Source organism: Muntiacus reevesi, chromosome 1 (assembly GCF_963930625.1).
Source record: "Muntiacus reevesi chromosome 1, mMunRee1.1, whole genome shotgun sequence".
NCBI classification, from domain to species: Eukaryota; Metazoa; Chordata; class Mammalia; order Artiodactyla; family Cervidae; genus Muntiacus; species Muntiacus reevesi.
Genome location: NC_089249.1, coordinates 228,544,821 through 228,560,337, shown reverse-complemented (window position 1 = coordinate 228,560,337; position 15,517 = coordinate 228,544,821). Strand labels below are relative to the sequence as shown.

Sequence of the window (15,517 nt, the reverse complement as noted above, 5' to 3'; positions counted from 1 at the left end):
TGAAATAATACTAATAAGGCATAACAGTATCATGAAATAGTGAATACTTGATAAATATTAGTTCCGGTTTACCCCAAGCATAATCTTATTTGGGTTTCAAAACAAGCGCTCAACGGGGATTGGTGGGGATGTGTAATCACCTTATTCTTCCTTGCCTCCATTTTACAAGTTTCCTTCATGCCTGACTTCAGTTCTAATATCTTCAGACTCTTCAGGTTGCCCAAAGCCTGGTCCCAGAATATGAGGACTCTTATCTTAGATGAAGTCACTTTCCTTTTCTATTTTTGAGCTTCCCTTCATTGGGAAGCTCAGGCCCCCTAAGTACTGTGTTCCTAAGAGCTTCGAAGAGGGATCATATTAGTCTCATACTATGCGGAAAATTCAGAGTTTAGAGTGGGATAAAGACACATGCAGGGGTTGTCCATGACTCTTGCTTCAAAGTCTTGTATGTAGTTTAATGGGTCCTGGGGGAAGGCTGTGGGCCGGTGTGAGTGTTGCCTACTCCTCAGCCCTTAGGGTAAGTTTAAACCGGGCCCTGCCCGCTCCTCAGGACTGCGTAAGAAAGACACCATATAACAAACGTGCAAATTCCCTTTAAACCTAAATTACTAACGGTGCAGCAGGTTCTTTGCCCCAGCCGGCTCCTATAAGAGAGCGACTCTTTCAAGAGGCGGGCCCCATCGCTGCAAACAAAGGAAGTCCCCGCCCCTGGTTGCCAGGGTGCTTTGTGGCGTCGCATTCTCATTGGTGGCCGTCGCGGTGAGGCAGCCCGCGGCAGCCATTTCCAACGAGCTGGCGGGGGCGAAAGATGGCGACGCCCGTCGGGTGGTCGCAGGGCGGGTCAGGGTCGGTGTGTCTCGCCTTTGATCAACTGCGGGACGTGATTGAGTCTCAGGAGGAACTGATCCACCAGCTGAGGAACGTGGTACGCAGCCAGAGAGCTGGGGGAGGACTGACTGAACGCCTACGTGGTGGGGGCGGGGCCAGGCCCTGTCCCAATGCCAGGGGCGTGCGGAGGCCACATTGCCAATGGCGTCATCCGGAGGAGGCGGGGCCCGGAAATGTTCTGGCTGGTGGGGGGGTTAGAGCCAAAAAGGGACTGTGTCTCAGGAACATTTACCCGGAAATTTTAGAGAAAACCAAGTTGTTTTCTACTCTCTTTGCCTGGCTGTCCAGGTAGATATGGCAGCCTATTTACTGAGCTTCAGTTTCCCCATTTCTAATTGGAGATGACTTCACTGTGTACAGAGTAACTATAACATCATCCCTATTGTGGAATCCCTTCCCCTCCCCATGCTGAGTGCTGTAAGCTCTTTACATGTTGACTTAAGGGCTTTCAGCCCCTTTATGTCCTTTGCTTTTGCCTTGTCAGTCAAATGCAAAGCTGGAACAAAGCACTGGAGCCACAAATTTCCTGAACATGTATGGTAAAATCATGACCAAGTGGGATATATGATTTTTGTTTGTTTTTTATCTTGATAAAAAGGTGAGGACATAGATAAAACTGACTTCACATCTATTTCTCACTCCAGTGTTTAAATGCAGCTCTGAACACTGAATTACCTAAAGGTACCCAGGCCTTTCTGTTGACAGCTGGCCTTACATATGTGTTCTCATTATGTGGAACACTTCTCTTTTCCATCCTTTTTTTCTGGCCCACCCATATTTAGCAGTCAGATATCAAGCTGACATCCCTTCCCTTGAAGCAGTTCTGACCCTTCCTCAGGCTGAGGCAAAGGCCTCATAGCACACATCATGGTGGCCACGGTGTCTTCTCCATGAAACTTGTTCCTTGTACGCAGGACCTAGAGTTGAGCATCAGTGAATCTTGTGGAATGAACTCTCCCTTCCTTGGGCCCCAGTGTCATCTTACATGCCCTAGGCATCCATTATCTATACCAGGCCCTCGTACCTAGAGAAACCCCTCCCACCACAACTCCAGGCCCTCCCTGAGCCAGGCTCTGTTGCAGATGATTCTCCAGGATGAAAATTTTGTCAGTAAAGAAGAGTTCCAGGCAGTGGAGAAAAAGCTGGTGGTAAGTAATGGCCTCTGTCAGCTTTTCATCTTCCCCCATTTCCCAGGATCCCAATGGTTGGGCAGTCCTTGAGCACTGGTCTCTGAGTGCCTCCAGCCCCCATAGCGAGGACAGAATCTTCCTGTACCGTCTTTTACGTGCCCATCTGAGAAAGGGGACTGATTAAGGGGGCCTAGGAGACTCAGCGTGGCTTGTGGTGATAAGGTCACTGCTGCTGCCCCTGCAGGAAGAGAAAGCAGCCCATGCCAAGACCAAGGTTCTCCTGGCCAAGGAAGAGGAGAAGTTGCAGTTTGCCCTCGGAGAGGTAGAGGTGCTGTCTAAACAGCTGGAAAAAGAGAAGCTGGCCTTTGAGAAGGCGTGAGTGGAACTTGGTAGTGGGGGAAGAGTTGGGGGTCCCATCTGCCCATCAGCCTTCCCACCTTTCCTTATCTTCTCCACTCAGGCTCTCCAGTGTCAAGAGCAGAGCCCTGCAGGAGTCCAGCAAGAAGGACCAGCTCATCACCAAGTGCAATGGTAGGCGGGAGGCCCGCACTCCCTCCCACGCTTGCTTACATGGGCTCTTCCCTAACAGCCCAGTGCCTGTGTCCAGAGCAGGGTTTCACCCCAACTTCTGTCCCCGGCTGAGGATACAGGCCAGCCCAAGCGGGCCACACCTTCGCAAAGGCCTTCAGGGACCAGGCAGGCCACGGAAATGAGGGAAGTGGTTGGTGTACAATATTCTTCATGGCCATAAAGGAACGGGCTCGCTCCCATTTTTCTTGAAACATACGACCTTCTTAGTCCACCTTTTTGTTTTCCCACTTTTGGTGACTAATAGAAAGAGTGTACTTTACTCATAATTCTGTTTTCAGGGAAAGAACAGTCCTGTATGGAAGCTGACCCTTAGTCTGAGTGTTGGGGACCCATCAGGGAGAAATGGGGACTGTGATGATGTGGAGAGCCATACTCCTTCCCAAGGGCCTAGCACCTCTGCTGTGGGAATAGGGGCCCAGTACAGTCAGATCTTAAAAAAAAAAACTGGAAAGCACATTCTAATGGAAGCTTTTCTGACTTTTTCATGTTGGCACTAAATTTAAAAATTCAAAAATGTTTAAAGTATTGTATGGGCCAAGGAAAATATGTCTGTGGGCCATTAGTTTTCACCTCTGCTCTATGCAGATGCCTGTGGCCACTTGTTGGCTCAGTTGGTACTCTGAGTTTTGGGGCACTTTTGGTCAGCTATTCAGTGTTCTGAGACCTTAGAACCCCTTTTCATTTTCCCAGAATGCCAGACTCCCCTTACCTACTTTAAGAAGTAGATATGAATTCCATATGCAACATTTCCTTCATTCACTGCAGTGTTCAAGTAGATCAGAGTTCACAACCAAAAGAGGTTCAGGGTCTCTCCTGATGGGCCCCCACCTGGAGTCTTGGGCACCCCCTACCCACCAATGCAGCCTTCTCTTTCCCCTGGTGAGTACTCTCACTGGAGAGATGCCAGCAGGCTGCCATCTTGATCTGGCCAGGTGGACTAACAAGCCTCATGGTTGTCTAAGGCAACCTCATGGCCTCATGGTCCCTCCTGTGGCCCAATAGGCAGGCAATGCCTCCATACCCAAAGATGCTGCTCCCTTAGTCCTTCCCTTTTCCCTGGGCTTCCCCCCACTTCCCTAAAAGGAACCTAGGCTTCTCTCCTAGTGGTGAGGCCCTTCCTTTAGGACATTTCCTAGAGATCAGCCATGGCCTCACAGCTCTGCGTCTGCTTGTGGAAGGTGTGTGTGAGTCATAGGGGAGGAGCCTGGCTTCCTCCCGGCTGAATGTTCTGAATTCCTCCAGGAGGGCACAAGCCCTCACCTGAGCCAATCTGGTGACCTGAGCCACCCCCTGGCCTGACTTCTAATCCCCCATGCCTCCCTTTATGTGGTTCCAGGTTGTTTTACACTTACATAGTTCCTTATTCTTCTGAAAGTCTTTTCTAACCACTCTCTCATTGGGTGCCATTTATTCTAAATAGCTCTCATTTATTTTAAGATTCGAACAAATTTCTGATGCTTTTTTCCCATAAGAACTTCATAAGCAATCAGATTGGATTCATTGGCTGACCTGGGGAAGGAGGTTCAATAGCACTTGTCCTGTGACCCAATGAACCCAGGTTTTCCTTCTTTTCCTTCACCCATGTCTCTGTTCACATATCCCGTAATTTTTGACCAGATTTTCTCTTCTGAAACCTTAACTGCTTCAACATTTTTGCATTTTCAGAGCTTACGTTCTAGTTAATCTTTGTCTAGCCTTTGAAAGCTATAGGATTTTCTTCTTTGAGGATCAGAATTTTCAGGGCTCCCTGAGGGACATTATGTAAATGAAGCAACCCCAGATCCCTACAGCCTCATTGGATTTTAAGCCAAGACACAAAACTCATCTTTGCATCTAATGAGCACTTAATCTGGGGGTAAGCTTTGCCACCACTATCTCTCTGGGGTCCTGTCTTCTCGCCTGAAGCCCTAACACAGGGCTGGGCTTCCTCATCCTGCTCTAGCCCTCAGTGGGTGGGTGGTTTGCAATGACTGAACTAGGTGATGTTTCTAAGACTTAAACTCCCAGGGGACATCTTGTTTATCCATTCCACAAATAAATGTATTGTGCATCTATTTAATACTATGTGCCAGGTACTATTTTAGGCCTCAGGGTTAAAGCCGTGAATAAAACAAAAATCCTTTTCTTTGTGGGCCTTATATCCTAGTAGAGGAGAAGACATGAGCAAAACATGAGGTCTGTGAGATTTAAGTGGTAAAAGGGAAATAAAGCAGGAAAACGGGATAGGAAATATTGGGAAGTGAAGGGCTGTATTTTTAGACTAGGAAGGGTCTCACCAAGGAGGTGATATCTGTAAAGAGCTGCAGGAGTTGAGGGCAGGGCTGACCATCTCTCTCCAAGGGCAGTTGCATGCCCACAGGGGAGCCACCTGGTCCAGAATAGAGTTGTGAAGTCACTGACACACACCCCCACCCTATCAGGACTCTATAATAAACTCATCCTTACAAAGACATTAGCAACTACTCTTGGACAACCCCGGGTGGTGGGGAGCCAAGTTCTGAAAAGACCCACGAGGGAATGCCTTATCTCAGGAAGGAGCCCATGGGATGGGAACCCCTCCTCCTCCCTGCCTCTCTCCCCCACAGAAATTGAGTCTCACATTATAAAGCAAGAAGATATACTTAATGGCAAAGAGAATGAGATTAAGGAGTTGCAGCAAGTTATCAGCCAGCAGAAAGAGATCTTCAGGTGAGGGGTCTGGGCCAGGCTGGGGGTTGTTGATGGAAGTGGGGAGCCAGACCTCTGCTCCCTACCCTGGGCTGTTCCCAGCCCACGCCCAGCCAGCTCCGTTGCAGGAATCACATGTCTGACTTCCGGATCCAGAAGCAGCAAGAGAACTACATGGCCCAAGTGCTGGACCAGAAGCATAAGAAAGCCTCGGGGACGCGTCAGGCCCGGAGCCGCCAGCGTCCCAGGGAAAAATAAAATGGTTGCCGCCTTCCTGTTATCTGGCTGTAATGCCCAACCTCTGCCTTCTCTGCTTTGGAGGTCCCCATCCTGACCCTTCCTGTCCTTGTGGGTACTTCCCTCAGGCCTCACAGTGGCCTGGACACCAGGGAAGAGGCAGGGTAAAAGGCAAGACACCCCTTCCTTCCTCCCTGCCTGCCTTTTCTGTGCTCGGAAGTCTGAGGATGCACCTTGACAAGTCTCCAGACCCTGCTACTCCCCTGGCTTCCTCCCTTGGGTGATAGTGGGGACTCTGGGGGTACGGGGTTGTAGCCTAGAGAAGGACTACTTGGTTGTCTAGTAGGCACTATCCCTTCTTACTCTTGGTATTAAAGTCTTTCCTATATAAACAGCCCTGGTTACCCCAGTACCCTTGTGAATTTAACTCCAGACTTGAAGGGCTAAGTGTGTGTGTGCTGTGTTATGTGTCTGAGAAGCCCCAACTGGAGAGTTCAAAGATGGTGGGTTCCAGGACCACAGTGAATTTGGGAAACCGGTTTCCATCACATAACAAGAATGTTATACCTGTGAATCACCTTTGCATCTTCTTACACATCTCCCGAACAGAAGCTTATATGCACAAATGGAGGAAGAGGAAAAGACTACTATGGTGGTGGTGTGTTTTTGGTTTTTTTTCCCCCTGCTATGTCTGTTTTTAAGGTGGGATAACAGTCTGTGGAGGGGTTATGACTTGCTCGAGTTGCATATACAGAGCTGAGTGTGATGGCCAGGCTTGGTCCTCTCAGAAGCCGTCACTAATGTGCCCTAGGTGACCAAGGGGACACACCCAGGCAGGAAACGCACTTAGGGGAGGCGGAGTCAGTGGTCAGGTCTGGCCTTGCCTGGGTCAGCCTGAGGCTGAGTGCGTAGGGCCAACTGGGGCCTGAGTCATAGCAGGACCTTGAAGCCAGAAGTTTAAGGGCAAGTGGTGCCCATTGTCATCGTCCCAGGATAGTAACAGGTGGTAGCTGCTTCCTCATCAGCAGTTGTCCCCAGGACAAGGTCCTGAAGTGATGGGGCCTGGAATGAGGGCATTGTGAGTGCCTGGGGGAACACAGAGCTATTCTTACCACAGGCCTTTAGAGAAGGGACCACAGCTACCCTAAATGTTCCTAAAAGATGCCATATTAGTATCTGGGCCTTGTTCTGACCACCTGAAAAGCTAGCACTGTCCCCTCCAGCCTAGGTTTCCACAAAAGCAGTGGGTCTAGCCAGGGACATGTTTTCTGAGGCCCCAGTACAACTTTTGGAGTTGGAGGAGCCTCCATGTGATGCTCCTCTATCAAAGATAAGGGGCAGGTTGTGGTGATGGTCACAGAAGATGATGCATGCTCCCTTATGAGCTCTGGCTGGGACAGGCGCTGTGAGGGCCAGAGAGGAGGGGTGCGCTGCAGTGATGGGAAGACGTGGGGAGTTGACAGATGAAATTGCCAAACCCGGGTTGTCTGGTCTGGCTCACACACTGACCCACACAGGATACTTGACGTCAAGCAGGTCCCTGCTCAGCCTCAGTTCCCTCACCTGGGATGGGCGAGTGGAGTTGGGCCTGGCTCCTGGGTCCAAGTTGGATGTTTGCCCTCCGCTCACCTTCCAAACCAAAGCCTGGAATGTCACGCTAGGCTCCGGTTCACGTCCGAGAAGGGATGTAGGAGGGTAGGGCCCAGGGCCCTCTGACTGCCTATGCCGCCGTCTTAGGAGCGGACGCGGCCGCTTTAAGGCGCGGTGACCCCCACGGCACCCGCGGGCGGGGCGGGGACAATGCGGGCGTCCGCGACACCAGCGGAGGCGAATGCGAGGGAGGTAGTGCGCCGCGTCCGGCCCCAGCATGCTGACCGCGCTCGTCCAGCCAGCCCTGCCTGGGTTCCCAGGGCGGCTGCCTGCGGCCCCCGCTCGGCGCCAGGACTCGTCCGGTTCGTCAGGCTCCTACCACACTGCTCCGGGTTCTCCAGAGCCCCCGGACGTTGGGCCGGACGCAGAGGGCCGGACGAATTGGCCCAGGGTGGCCCCTGCGCTGGGGGCGGGCGTGCAGCCTCGCCTGTCCGTCAGCGCCCAGAATAGCCGCCAGCAGCGACTGCCCGGCTCGGGTTTCCCGCGAGGCCCGGCCTCCGGCCCGCGACTGCCCCAGCCCCAGCTGCGCACGCTGCCGTCGGGGGAGATGGAAGTCATCTTCGGCGCGGGGCCCCTATTCAGCCGCTCCGACGCAGAGGATAGAGAAGTGCAGCAGCTCACGACGCGGGCCTTCCGCAGCCTCGCTCCGGCTGGGTCCGCGTCTCCCATCCCTGCCGAACCGCAGCCCCAGGGCCCCGACGGTGGCTCCCGCTGGGCCACTTACCTGGAGCTGCGGCCCCGCGCGGCGAGTCCTGCCACCCCATCGCAGTTCGAGTGTGTGGAGGTGGCGCTGGAGGAGCGTACCGCGCCTGCCAGGCCCCGGACGGTGCCCAAACGTCAGATCGAGCTGCGCCCGCGGCCCCGGAGTCCCCCGCGGGAGGCCAATGCGCCGCGCCCTCGACTGCTCCTGCGCACCGGCTCCCTGGATGAGTCTCTGAGCCGCCTGCAGGCTGCCGCGGACCTCGTGCAGACGGCGCTAGCCAGAAAACTGAGCCCCGCACCCCCTGCCCCAAGCAGCGCCACCTTTGGACCCACGGTGCCGCCGGAGCCTGCGACCCCGGAAACGCCCCGCAGTACTCGGGTGGCCTTGGAGGAAGCCAAGTCTTTGCCGCCTCGGGTGAACTATAGTTCAGCCCCAGCCAGGGCCCCAAGACCGTGGCCAAGCCTCCGGGAGCGCGCAATTCGGCGCGACAAGCCCGCGCCCGGGACCGAGCCGCTGGGTCCAGTTAGTTCCAGCATCTTCCTGAAGTCAGGGGAGAAGACCGAGGAGGTGCACCAGAAAGAACCGAAGGCTCGTTTCCCGCGAGATACTCCGGATCAAACCGTCCTGAGGGCACAGGGTCCGCCTTTCCAGTCTAGGCCCCCCTGGGAAGTTTCGAGTAAGGCTGTGAGACGGAGGAGCCCATCCCCGCCGTGGCAAGCCCCAAATGGGACCGTGCGTGGTCCTCACTGCACCTCCCCCCAGAACCTGTCCCCCTGGAATCGAACTATTCGGAAGGTGAGTAGCCCATCGCTCCCCGAGGCATCCTCCACGTGGGACAATCAGGATGCTGCTGTCACGGAAACTGTCAGCAAAAAGAGCCCTTCCCCTCCGACCCTTTCCCAGTGGAATCGGGGTGTTGCCAGGGCAAGAAGTCCATCCCCCGAAGCTCCCTCCTCGTGGGAGGTGCCGCATCCGGCAGTTGGGGATGCAGTTGAGGGAAGTAGGAGCCCGTCCCCGCCGACCTTGCCCTCGTGGGAGACTCCAGATCGTCCTGTTGGAACGTGGAGCCCATCGCCCCAAGAGACGTGGAACTCCACAGTGCAGAGTTCATCTGTAGTGTCTACGCGGGTAGCTATGAATGGCGCGGCCCAAGAGGAACTGGTGCCGCCCACGCCGTCTGCACCAGGGACTCCAAAGCTAACAGAGGTTCAAAGTCCGTTCACGCGGGAGATGCCGGATCTTGCCTTCCGAGGCAACCAGCTGTCGCCAGAGGTGGCTGCAACCCAGCTGCCTCTCAGCCGCACCCTGGATGCCGATGCGCGCCCTGAAGCGGTGGGCTCTGGAGAAGCGGCCTCGGGGCGCCCGCGCGTGGCCATTCCGCGGCCCCGCGACGTACGCAAGATGGTGAAGACCACGTACGCGCCGAGCTTTCCGGCAAGCACCCCAGACTCAGGGCTCCCCGCCCCTCCTACAGAACCTTGCGGGGAGGAAGGCAGCGCATCCAAGACACAAGAGCTTCAGGCGCTGGGGCCCCCCGCCCCGTCTCACTACACTTCCATTTTTCTCAAGGACTTTCTGCCAGTCGTGTCACACCCCTACGAAGCCCCAGAGCCAACCCCAGACACAGTCCCCCGGGACGTTACGCAGTCCAACGGCGTCCTGCGGCGGAGGGCAGAGAACAACACGGCGAAACCCTTCGCGCGCACTGAGATCCGCTTGCCTGGTGCCCTGGCCTTAGGCCGCCGGCCTGAGAGAACCCGGGGAGTCGCGGTGCATGGTCCTGGAGTAAAGAACCGGGATGCAGAGGCCCAGCGATTGGTCCCGGACGACAAGGGTCGGACCAGCCCTCTAGGCGGCGCTCGCACCTCACCCCAGCAGTCGCCCATAGGGCCGGCAGAGACCCAACCTCCCGGACCGCCCCGCCCCAGCTCCCCGCAGGCGCACCCTAGCTCGAGCTCTGGAATAGAATCCAAACTGGAGACGCCCCCTAAGGCCCCTGAGCCCGCGGTGGCGGTCCAGTCGCCCCTCCCGCGGGAGCCCCAGGCATCGGCTCGTAGAACGGCCCGGGCCCAGCCCCGCGCTGCCTCGGCACCTCCGCTGGACCGGTCCGCGGACGGTTCCTCCCAGGGGGCGCGTAGGCCGCCGGGAGCCGCAAACCCGGGGAAGGTCCTAGTGGACCCCGAGAGCGGCCGCTACTACTTTGTGGAGGCGCCGAGGCAGCCTCGGCTGCGGCTGCTCTTCGACCCCGAGAGTGGGCAGTACGTGGAAGTGCTGCTGCCACCCTCGCCCTCGGTGCCACCCCGCCGCGTCTACACCCCGCTGGCCCTGGGCCCCGGCCTCTACCCGCCAGCCTATGGGCCTCTTCCTGGCCTCTCACTGCCACCATCCCCCGGCCCGCCGGCCTTCAGCGGCCCGCAGCTACCCTGGGCTTCCGAGGCGGGGCCCCTGGACGGGATGTACTACCTGCCAGTGAGCGGGACACCCAGCCCCGCACCTCCTCTTCTTCTCTGTGCTCCACCCTCCAGCTTGGGTCCCTCGCAGCCCAACAAGGGCTCCTTGTTCCCGGTGTGAGGCCTGAAGGGCCTGATCCGCTTGATGTTGGGGCCTATTGATGGTCTTAAAGGTTCTGGCATCCAGTCCTTTACCCTCTTCTCCTTCAATCATCTCTTCCTTTTACCCATCTCATGCCGTTTGTTTGTTTTTTTCCCCCCAGACCGGAAATTACCCTCAGATTATCTGAGACACGTTGGGGTGGGGGTAGGGGGCTAATGGAGTTGGAGCTCAGGAAATGGCTGCCTGTTTCCTCCCCCAGGAAAATCCTATACCCTTTCTCCAAGTCCCAGAGTGTGGTGTGTTGGGGTGTGTGGGTGTGTGTGTGTTGTGGGCTGAAAAAAATGCACAACATGAGATTTGTGAGTTAAGTGTTACTTGGGGCAAAATGAAAACTATAAGCCTGGGAGACAACCTCTCACATAGCTTGTCTATGTGGGGGTAGGTCAGTATATATGTGATTTTGGTGAAGGAGGATAGTGCAATCAAGCACTCATTTTGGAAGAAGATTGCTGCTAGTCACAAGGAGCAGATGTCTATTTTATTGCTTTTCTAGATATGAGAAGATGCAAAAAATTGGACTCATAAAAACTTCTCCTGAAAATAAATATCTAAAGGCCTATTCTGCCAGTTTTTCCCAGAGGACAGAGGGCCTCATTCCTGATCTCTGCCCTGAGCTTTCAGGGTGGGTTGAAGGTCAGCGATTGCAGTGGCTAGTGATTTCATCCTTGCAGAGGCAAGTGACAAGTGACAGTGTGAAAAATCCCATGACATGGCCCCAGGAACCGACCTGTGGGGATGATGGGGTTTCTCAGGGAGGAAATGGGAGCTGCAAGGAAGGGGCTGCCCCTAGAGGTAGGGAGATGTCTGTCTCTCCCTGAAGGTGGACCCAGCTGAGGTGGAGCAGGCTAGTGAGCAATGATGGGGTGAAGGAGGACACTGGTACCAAGTCCATTATTCTTTGGAAGGGGATCTGAGTCTTGGCCTGGGAGGCTGTGGGGAAAAGTGGCTGGAGCAGGCCCTAGGCGAGGATCATCTGAGAAAGGGAGCTGCGGGGGACAGGAGGTGGAGGTAGATCAGGGAAGTAGTATGTGAGGGGCTGTGGAGGGTCAGCCTGGGACTTGGGGGGAATGGGGACTGGGGAGAAGGTGGGAGGTGACTGTAGTCTGCAGCTGGGAGTACTGCCCCTCATTCTCCCCTCAACTCCAGCCTCTGACTTGGCTTGTCTAAGCCCTCAGAACTGAACTGGCTCATTCTGGGGTTATAAGTGGGGGTTCTGGCTGTTCCCACCAAAGGGGGAGGAACAGATTAGTGGGTCATTGGGAAAGACTTAAATGCAGAGAGGATGGTTGAGCGGAGGTCCCAGAGGAGACTCTTGACCTTTTTGGATGGGGTGGAGGGTGGGTTAGGGCTGGTAAAAGAAGGGATGCCCTTGTGTGGAGCTCTCAGCTGGTTCCACTTGCCTGGTAACAGATGTGGCAACCATGCCTAGAGAGGGGCTAGCTCTGCAGGCTGGTCACAACATAGGAAGGGACAGGCCCAACAGAGGGTGTTCCAATTGCCTTGAGATTCCAGGAGAGCAGAGGGGGATGCACAGAGTAGGAGGTGCTCTTCGTGGGGGGCCTATGTAGAGTACTGAGTGAAGTGACTGGACTTCACTCAGTGCTGGACTGATACATGGTGTGATGTGTTTGCAGAAGAACAGTTACCATTAGAAGCAGTGTTAGGGATGGAGATCAGTGCCTTTCTTAAATTCCAGGCCTCTGGTGGACCTGGATCTCTTGGAGTCACTGCCCCCCTCTCCTTGAATTGGAAACAGAGAACTATGAGTCAGAATAACCTGGACATCTTTCTGTGGCCAGAGATGCCGATGCCAAGGAGGGCCCTGGGCCACTCCTGGGCCCCTCACTTCATCGTGATGTGCAATAAACCCAATGGCCCCAATGACTGGAACAACTGGCGTGAAGTGTCTGATTTCCTGCTGCGGCCCCTTAACATCCCCTACAATGCCGTCCATGCCTGGGTGTGGCTTGGGGGAGAGTATCACATGTGTCTTTCATACACTGTGGCGTCCCTCCTTCAGCAAACCTGCCTCTCAGGGAGGGAGCCCTAGCCTGGCAATCACACCTGTGACCTCATTTCTTCTGGCAGCTGAGTGGTCAGTGGGCCTTGGGGAGCGACTAGACTTGGGTTCCAGTCTCAGCATAGCCCTTCTAGCTGTGTGGCCTTGAATTTGTCACTCTTCTCTAAACCTTTGTGTTCTTGGGGGTAGATTTAAGACAACAGTAACCAGTCATCTCTTCCCCCCAAGGAGCTTAGCACAGTGCCTGCCATGTAGCCTGTCCCAGGTCATGAGAGGTATCAGCTCCCATGTGTCTTTGCCCAGGCCCAGCCCCTCTCCTTGCCTCATTGGCTGGAGCCAGGGTCCCACGAGAGAAGGTGCACACGTGGAGTCTCCAGGGCCTTGGGGGATGGGAGAGAATGGGAGGGGTGAAGTGTCAGTTCCCCATTGGTCTGGGCCAGGTGTTCTGAAGCAGCCCCCACTACACACACACACAGATGCACCCACACACCTGCATCCCAACCACAGCCCTTGCTTACTGAGTCAGCTCCACCGGCCATGAGGCTGTCACTGCTGCTACTGCTGCCGCTGCTTGGGGCCTGGGCCATCCCAGGGGGCCTTGGAGACAAGGCCTCACTCACTGCCACTGCCCCTGAGCTAGACGATGAAGAGAAGTTCTCAACTCACATGCCAACTCGCCTGCGATGTGATGCCTGCAGGGCGGTGGCCTACCAGGTGAGTCCCCCCTCCCCCAGCAGTTCTGCCCCTACGCAGGCCCCTTCTCAAGCCAGACCCTTCTGTCTGCCTCAGGTTCTACCACTGGCCTTTGATCCCCAAGCCCACCCCCAGGCATCAAGCTAGACTCAGCCTTCCATGATATTGCCATCTTCACCTCAACAGAACCTCTGTGCCTCAGTTTACCTGTCTGCCCAGCAAAGAGCAGACAGACCATCTCTGGGACGTGAGGGAGTCCCTAGCTAGTCCTCTCTCTTCTCCCTTTCCAGGCCGATCCTGAAGTCCGGACTCCTTCCCAAAGCATGCCTGGGGAGCATGCGGGTTTGTGCACGTATGCATGTTTGTCGAGTTTGTGAGCCCATGAGCATGTGCGGGTGTCTTGAGTTCACATACAAACCTGTCAAGTGTGTCTGAGTACTTGTATGTGTGTGTGTGAGAGTGTGTAAGTGCTATGAGTACATGTGTCACTGATGACTGAGTGGTTTTATTTTCTTTCCTTGTTCTTGTGGTTTTATATTGCATGTGGTGATGGTGGGCAGGTGTGCCCTGTAGGAGGGTCCCCAGTGCCCAGGCTAGCTCAGCTTTGCCCACCCACCCACCTCATCCCAAGGCTGTCCTGCCTCAGCTGGTGCGTTCCCAGCTCTCTGGACCTGGGGGAGGGCCACGAAGTCAGCCTCACAGGTGCTTCCTGCTCAAAAGATTCCGTTGCATCGTTCTTCCTCTGAGACTCAAGCTGCTACTCTACCCCGCCCCTCCTTCCTCACTGAGTAGTTCTGAAGCCCTGGTTCTGAACCCCTCCTTGTTCCAGATGTGGCAACATCTGACAAAAGCTGAGGCCAAGCTTCTCCCACTGGACTCTGGGGGCCGTCATGAGCTGAGCGAGTCAGTATACACAGACGTCCTGGACCAGAGCTGCTCGCAGACCTGGCAGGGGTGAGTTGGAAAATCTGGCCTCTGCCTCACTTCTCCAGGGGCAGGCTGATGAGTGGGGGTCCCCATCCTCCCGCTCATACCATACACACTCCACAAGGTCTCCGGCCCAAGGGTAGGGGCTGGTTGGGACAGACACTGAACTCTGGAACTGGGAGCAAGCAGAAGAGTGGGTGACCAGGCGATAAGGGTATTGTGTGACTTTGGGCCAGGGGCTTCCCCTTTCTGGTCTTCAGTTTTTCAGCAGAGAGGACCAGAATCTGGGCACTAAACTTGGTAGATGTCCCATGTGCCCCGCTTCGGGTAGATACAGGCTCCACTGATGCTGTCTCCCTCTCCTCCCTCTGCCTCCAGCTATGGAGTTGGAGAAGTGGACCAGGTGAAACGTCTCATGGGCCCAGGACTTAGCACAGGGGCACAGCCGAGCGTCATGGTGGTGATCATGGACGGACTGTGGCCCACCAGGTGATGACTGGAGGGCTGGAGTGGGATGGAGCCCTAGCAGCCTTGATCTGCCTATTGTAGGCAGGGCAGAGTCTGAGGCTCCTGCTGGGCTCCTCTAGGCTCTCCAAGACCTGCTTTCAGTACCTGGGGGAGTTTGGAGAAGACCAGATCTATGAAGCCCACCAACAAGGTCGAGGGACCCTAGAGGCGCTGCTGTGTGGAGGTCCCCGGGGGGCCTGTTTGGAGAAGGCTCCAGACGCAAGAACAGAGCTCTAGTCCAACTCCTCCTTCCCGGTCAGCCTCTGAAGAGAGCTGGCCTCCTTCTTGATCTGCCTCCCTCCTTTCTGCAGGCGGCCTGGAGGGCGGGTGCAGGGAGGCCTCACTCCCTCCCTCCTCCAGCCTCAGGGGCCTGGAATGTGGCCAGGGCCTTTCCCTCTGGACTCAAATAAAACCAGTGACCTCGATTCCTTCTCTCTGCAAAAGATTCTTGGGGGGCTGGGAGGATAAACATTGGTGTTTCTGCTTGAGAAGGTCAGGGACAAGCCCCACAGCTTCCCAGAGGTAAGTGAGATCTGTCATGGTTGAAAATGTGAGTGAGCTGTCAAAGGCACATGAAGTCAGTTATCAGCACGTTTGGAACCCCAGATCCCTCACTAGAGAAAACGAAAGCCAAGGAAAACTCCATAAGCACGTCACCTGCGGACACACCCACCACAGCCACTGCACTCTCTGTGCCCCTCCCAGAACACTAGTCTCCCTGGGTCTATGCCCAGCGGCTGCTCACTTTCTAGACTGCTTTTGACCCAGCTGGCATGCCTGGGCCCTGGGACAGGGCAGGGCTGGGCAGGGTTCCCAGAACAGGCTGTATTTTGGATCTTGGCTCTACATCCTGCTCTCCCCAGAAATTCTTCTCACCTGTGGCCCTTTATT

At 55.4% G+C, this 15,517-nt stretch overlaps 3 protein-coding genes across 4 annotated transcripts; all 3 read left to right on the top strand.

Moving 5' to 3' along the window:
- The first annotated feature begins 761 nt into the window (after nucleotides 1–761).
- On the top strand, nucleotides 762–7,006 carry SPATA24 (spermatogenesis associated 24). 2 transcript variants are annotated; one of them, XM_065918671.1, is made up of 6 exons: nucleotides 762–925; nucleotides 1,971–2,036; nucleotides 2,263–2,393; nucleotides 2,479–2,549; nucleotides 5,195–5,297; nucleotides 5,390–7,006. In XM_065918671.1, the coding sequence occupies exons 1-6, from the start codon at nucleotides 809–811 to the stop codon at nucleotides 5,532–5,534; spliced, it is 633 nt and encodes a 210-aa protein (XP_065774743.1). In that variant the 5' UTR covers nucleotides 762–808; the 3' UTR covers nucleotides 5,535–7,006. The 2 variants fall into 2 exon arrangements, with proteins under 2 accessions (XP_065774743.1, XP_065774744.1); XM_065918672.1 differs by having other exon boundaries at nucleotides 765–925; nucleotides 5,405–7,006.
- Nucleotides 7,007–7,047: 41 nt separating this feature from the next.
- On the top strand, nucleotides 7,048–12,372 carry PROB1 (proline rich basic protein 1). Its single transcript, XM_065918669.1, has one exon. The coding sequence runs from the start codon at nucleotides 7,381–7,383 to the stop codon at nucleotides 10,435–10,437; it is 3,057 nt and encodes a 1,018-aa protein (XP_065774741.1). The 5' UTR covers nucleotides 7,048–7,380; the 3' UTR covers nucleotides 10,438–12,372.
- A 135-nt stretch (nucleotides 12,373–12,507) lies between these two features.
- On the top strand, nucleotides 12,508–15,051 carry MZB1 (marginal zone B and B1 cell specific protein). The gene is made up of 4 exons (XM_065918673.1): nucleotides 12,508–13,213; nucleotides 14,022–14,146; nucleotides 14,498–14,608; nucleotides 14,707–15,051. The coding sequence occupies exons 1-4, from the start codon at nucleotides 13,037–13,039 to the stop codon at nucleotides 14,861–14,863; spliced, it is 570 nt and encodes a 189-aa protein (XP_065774745.1). The 5' UTR covers nucleotides 12,508–13,036; the 3' UTR covers nucleotides 14,864–15,051.
- Nucleotides 15,052–15,517: the final 466 nt, after the last annotated feature.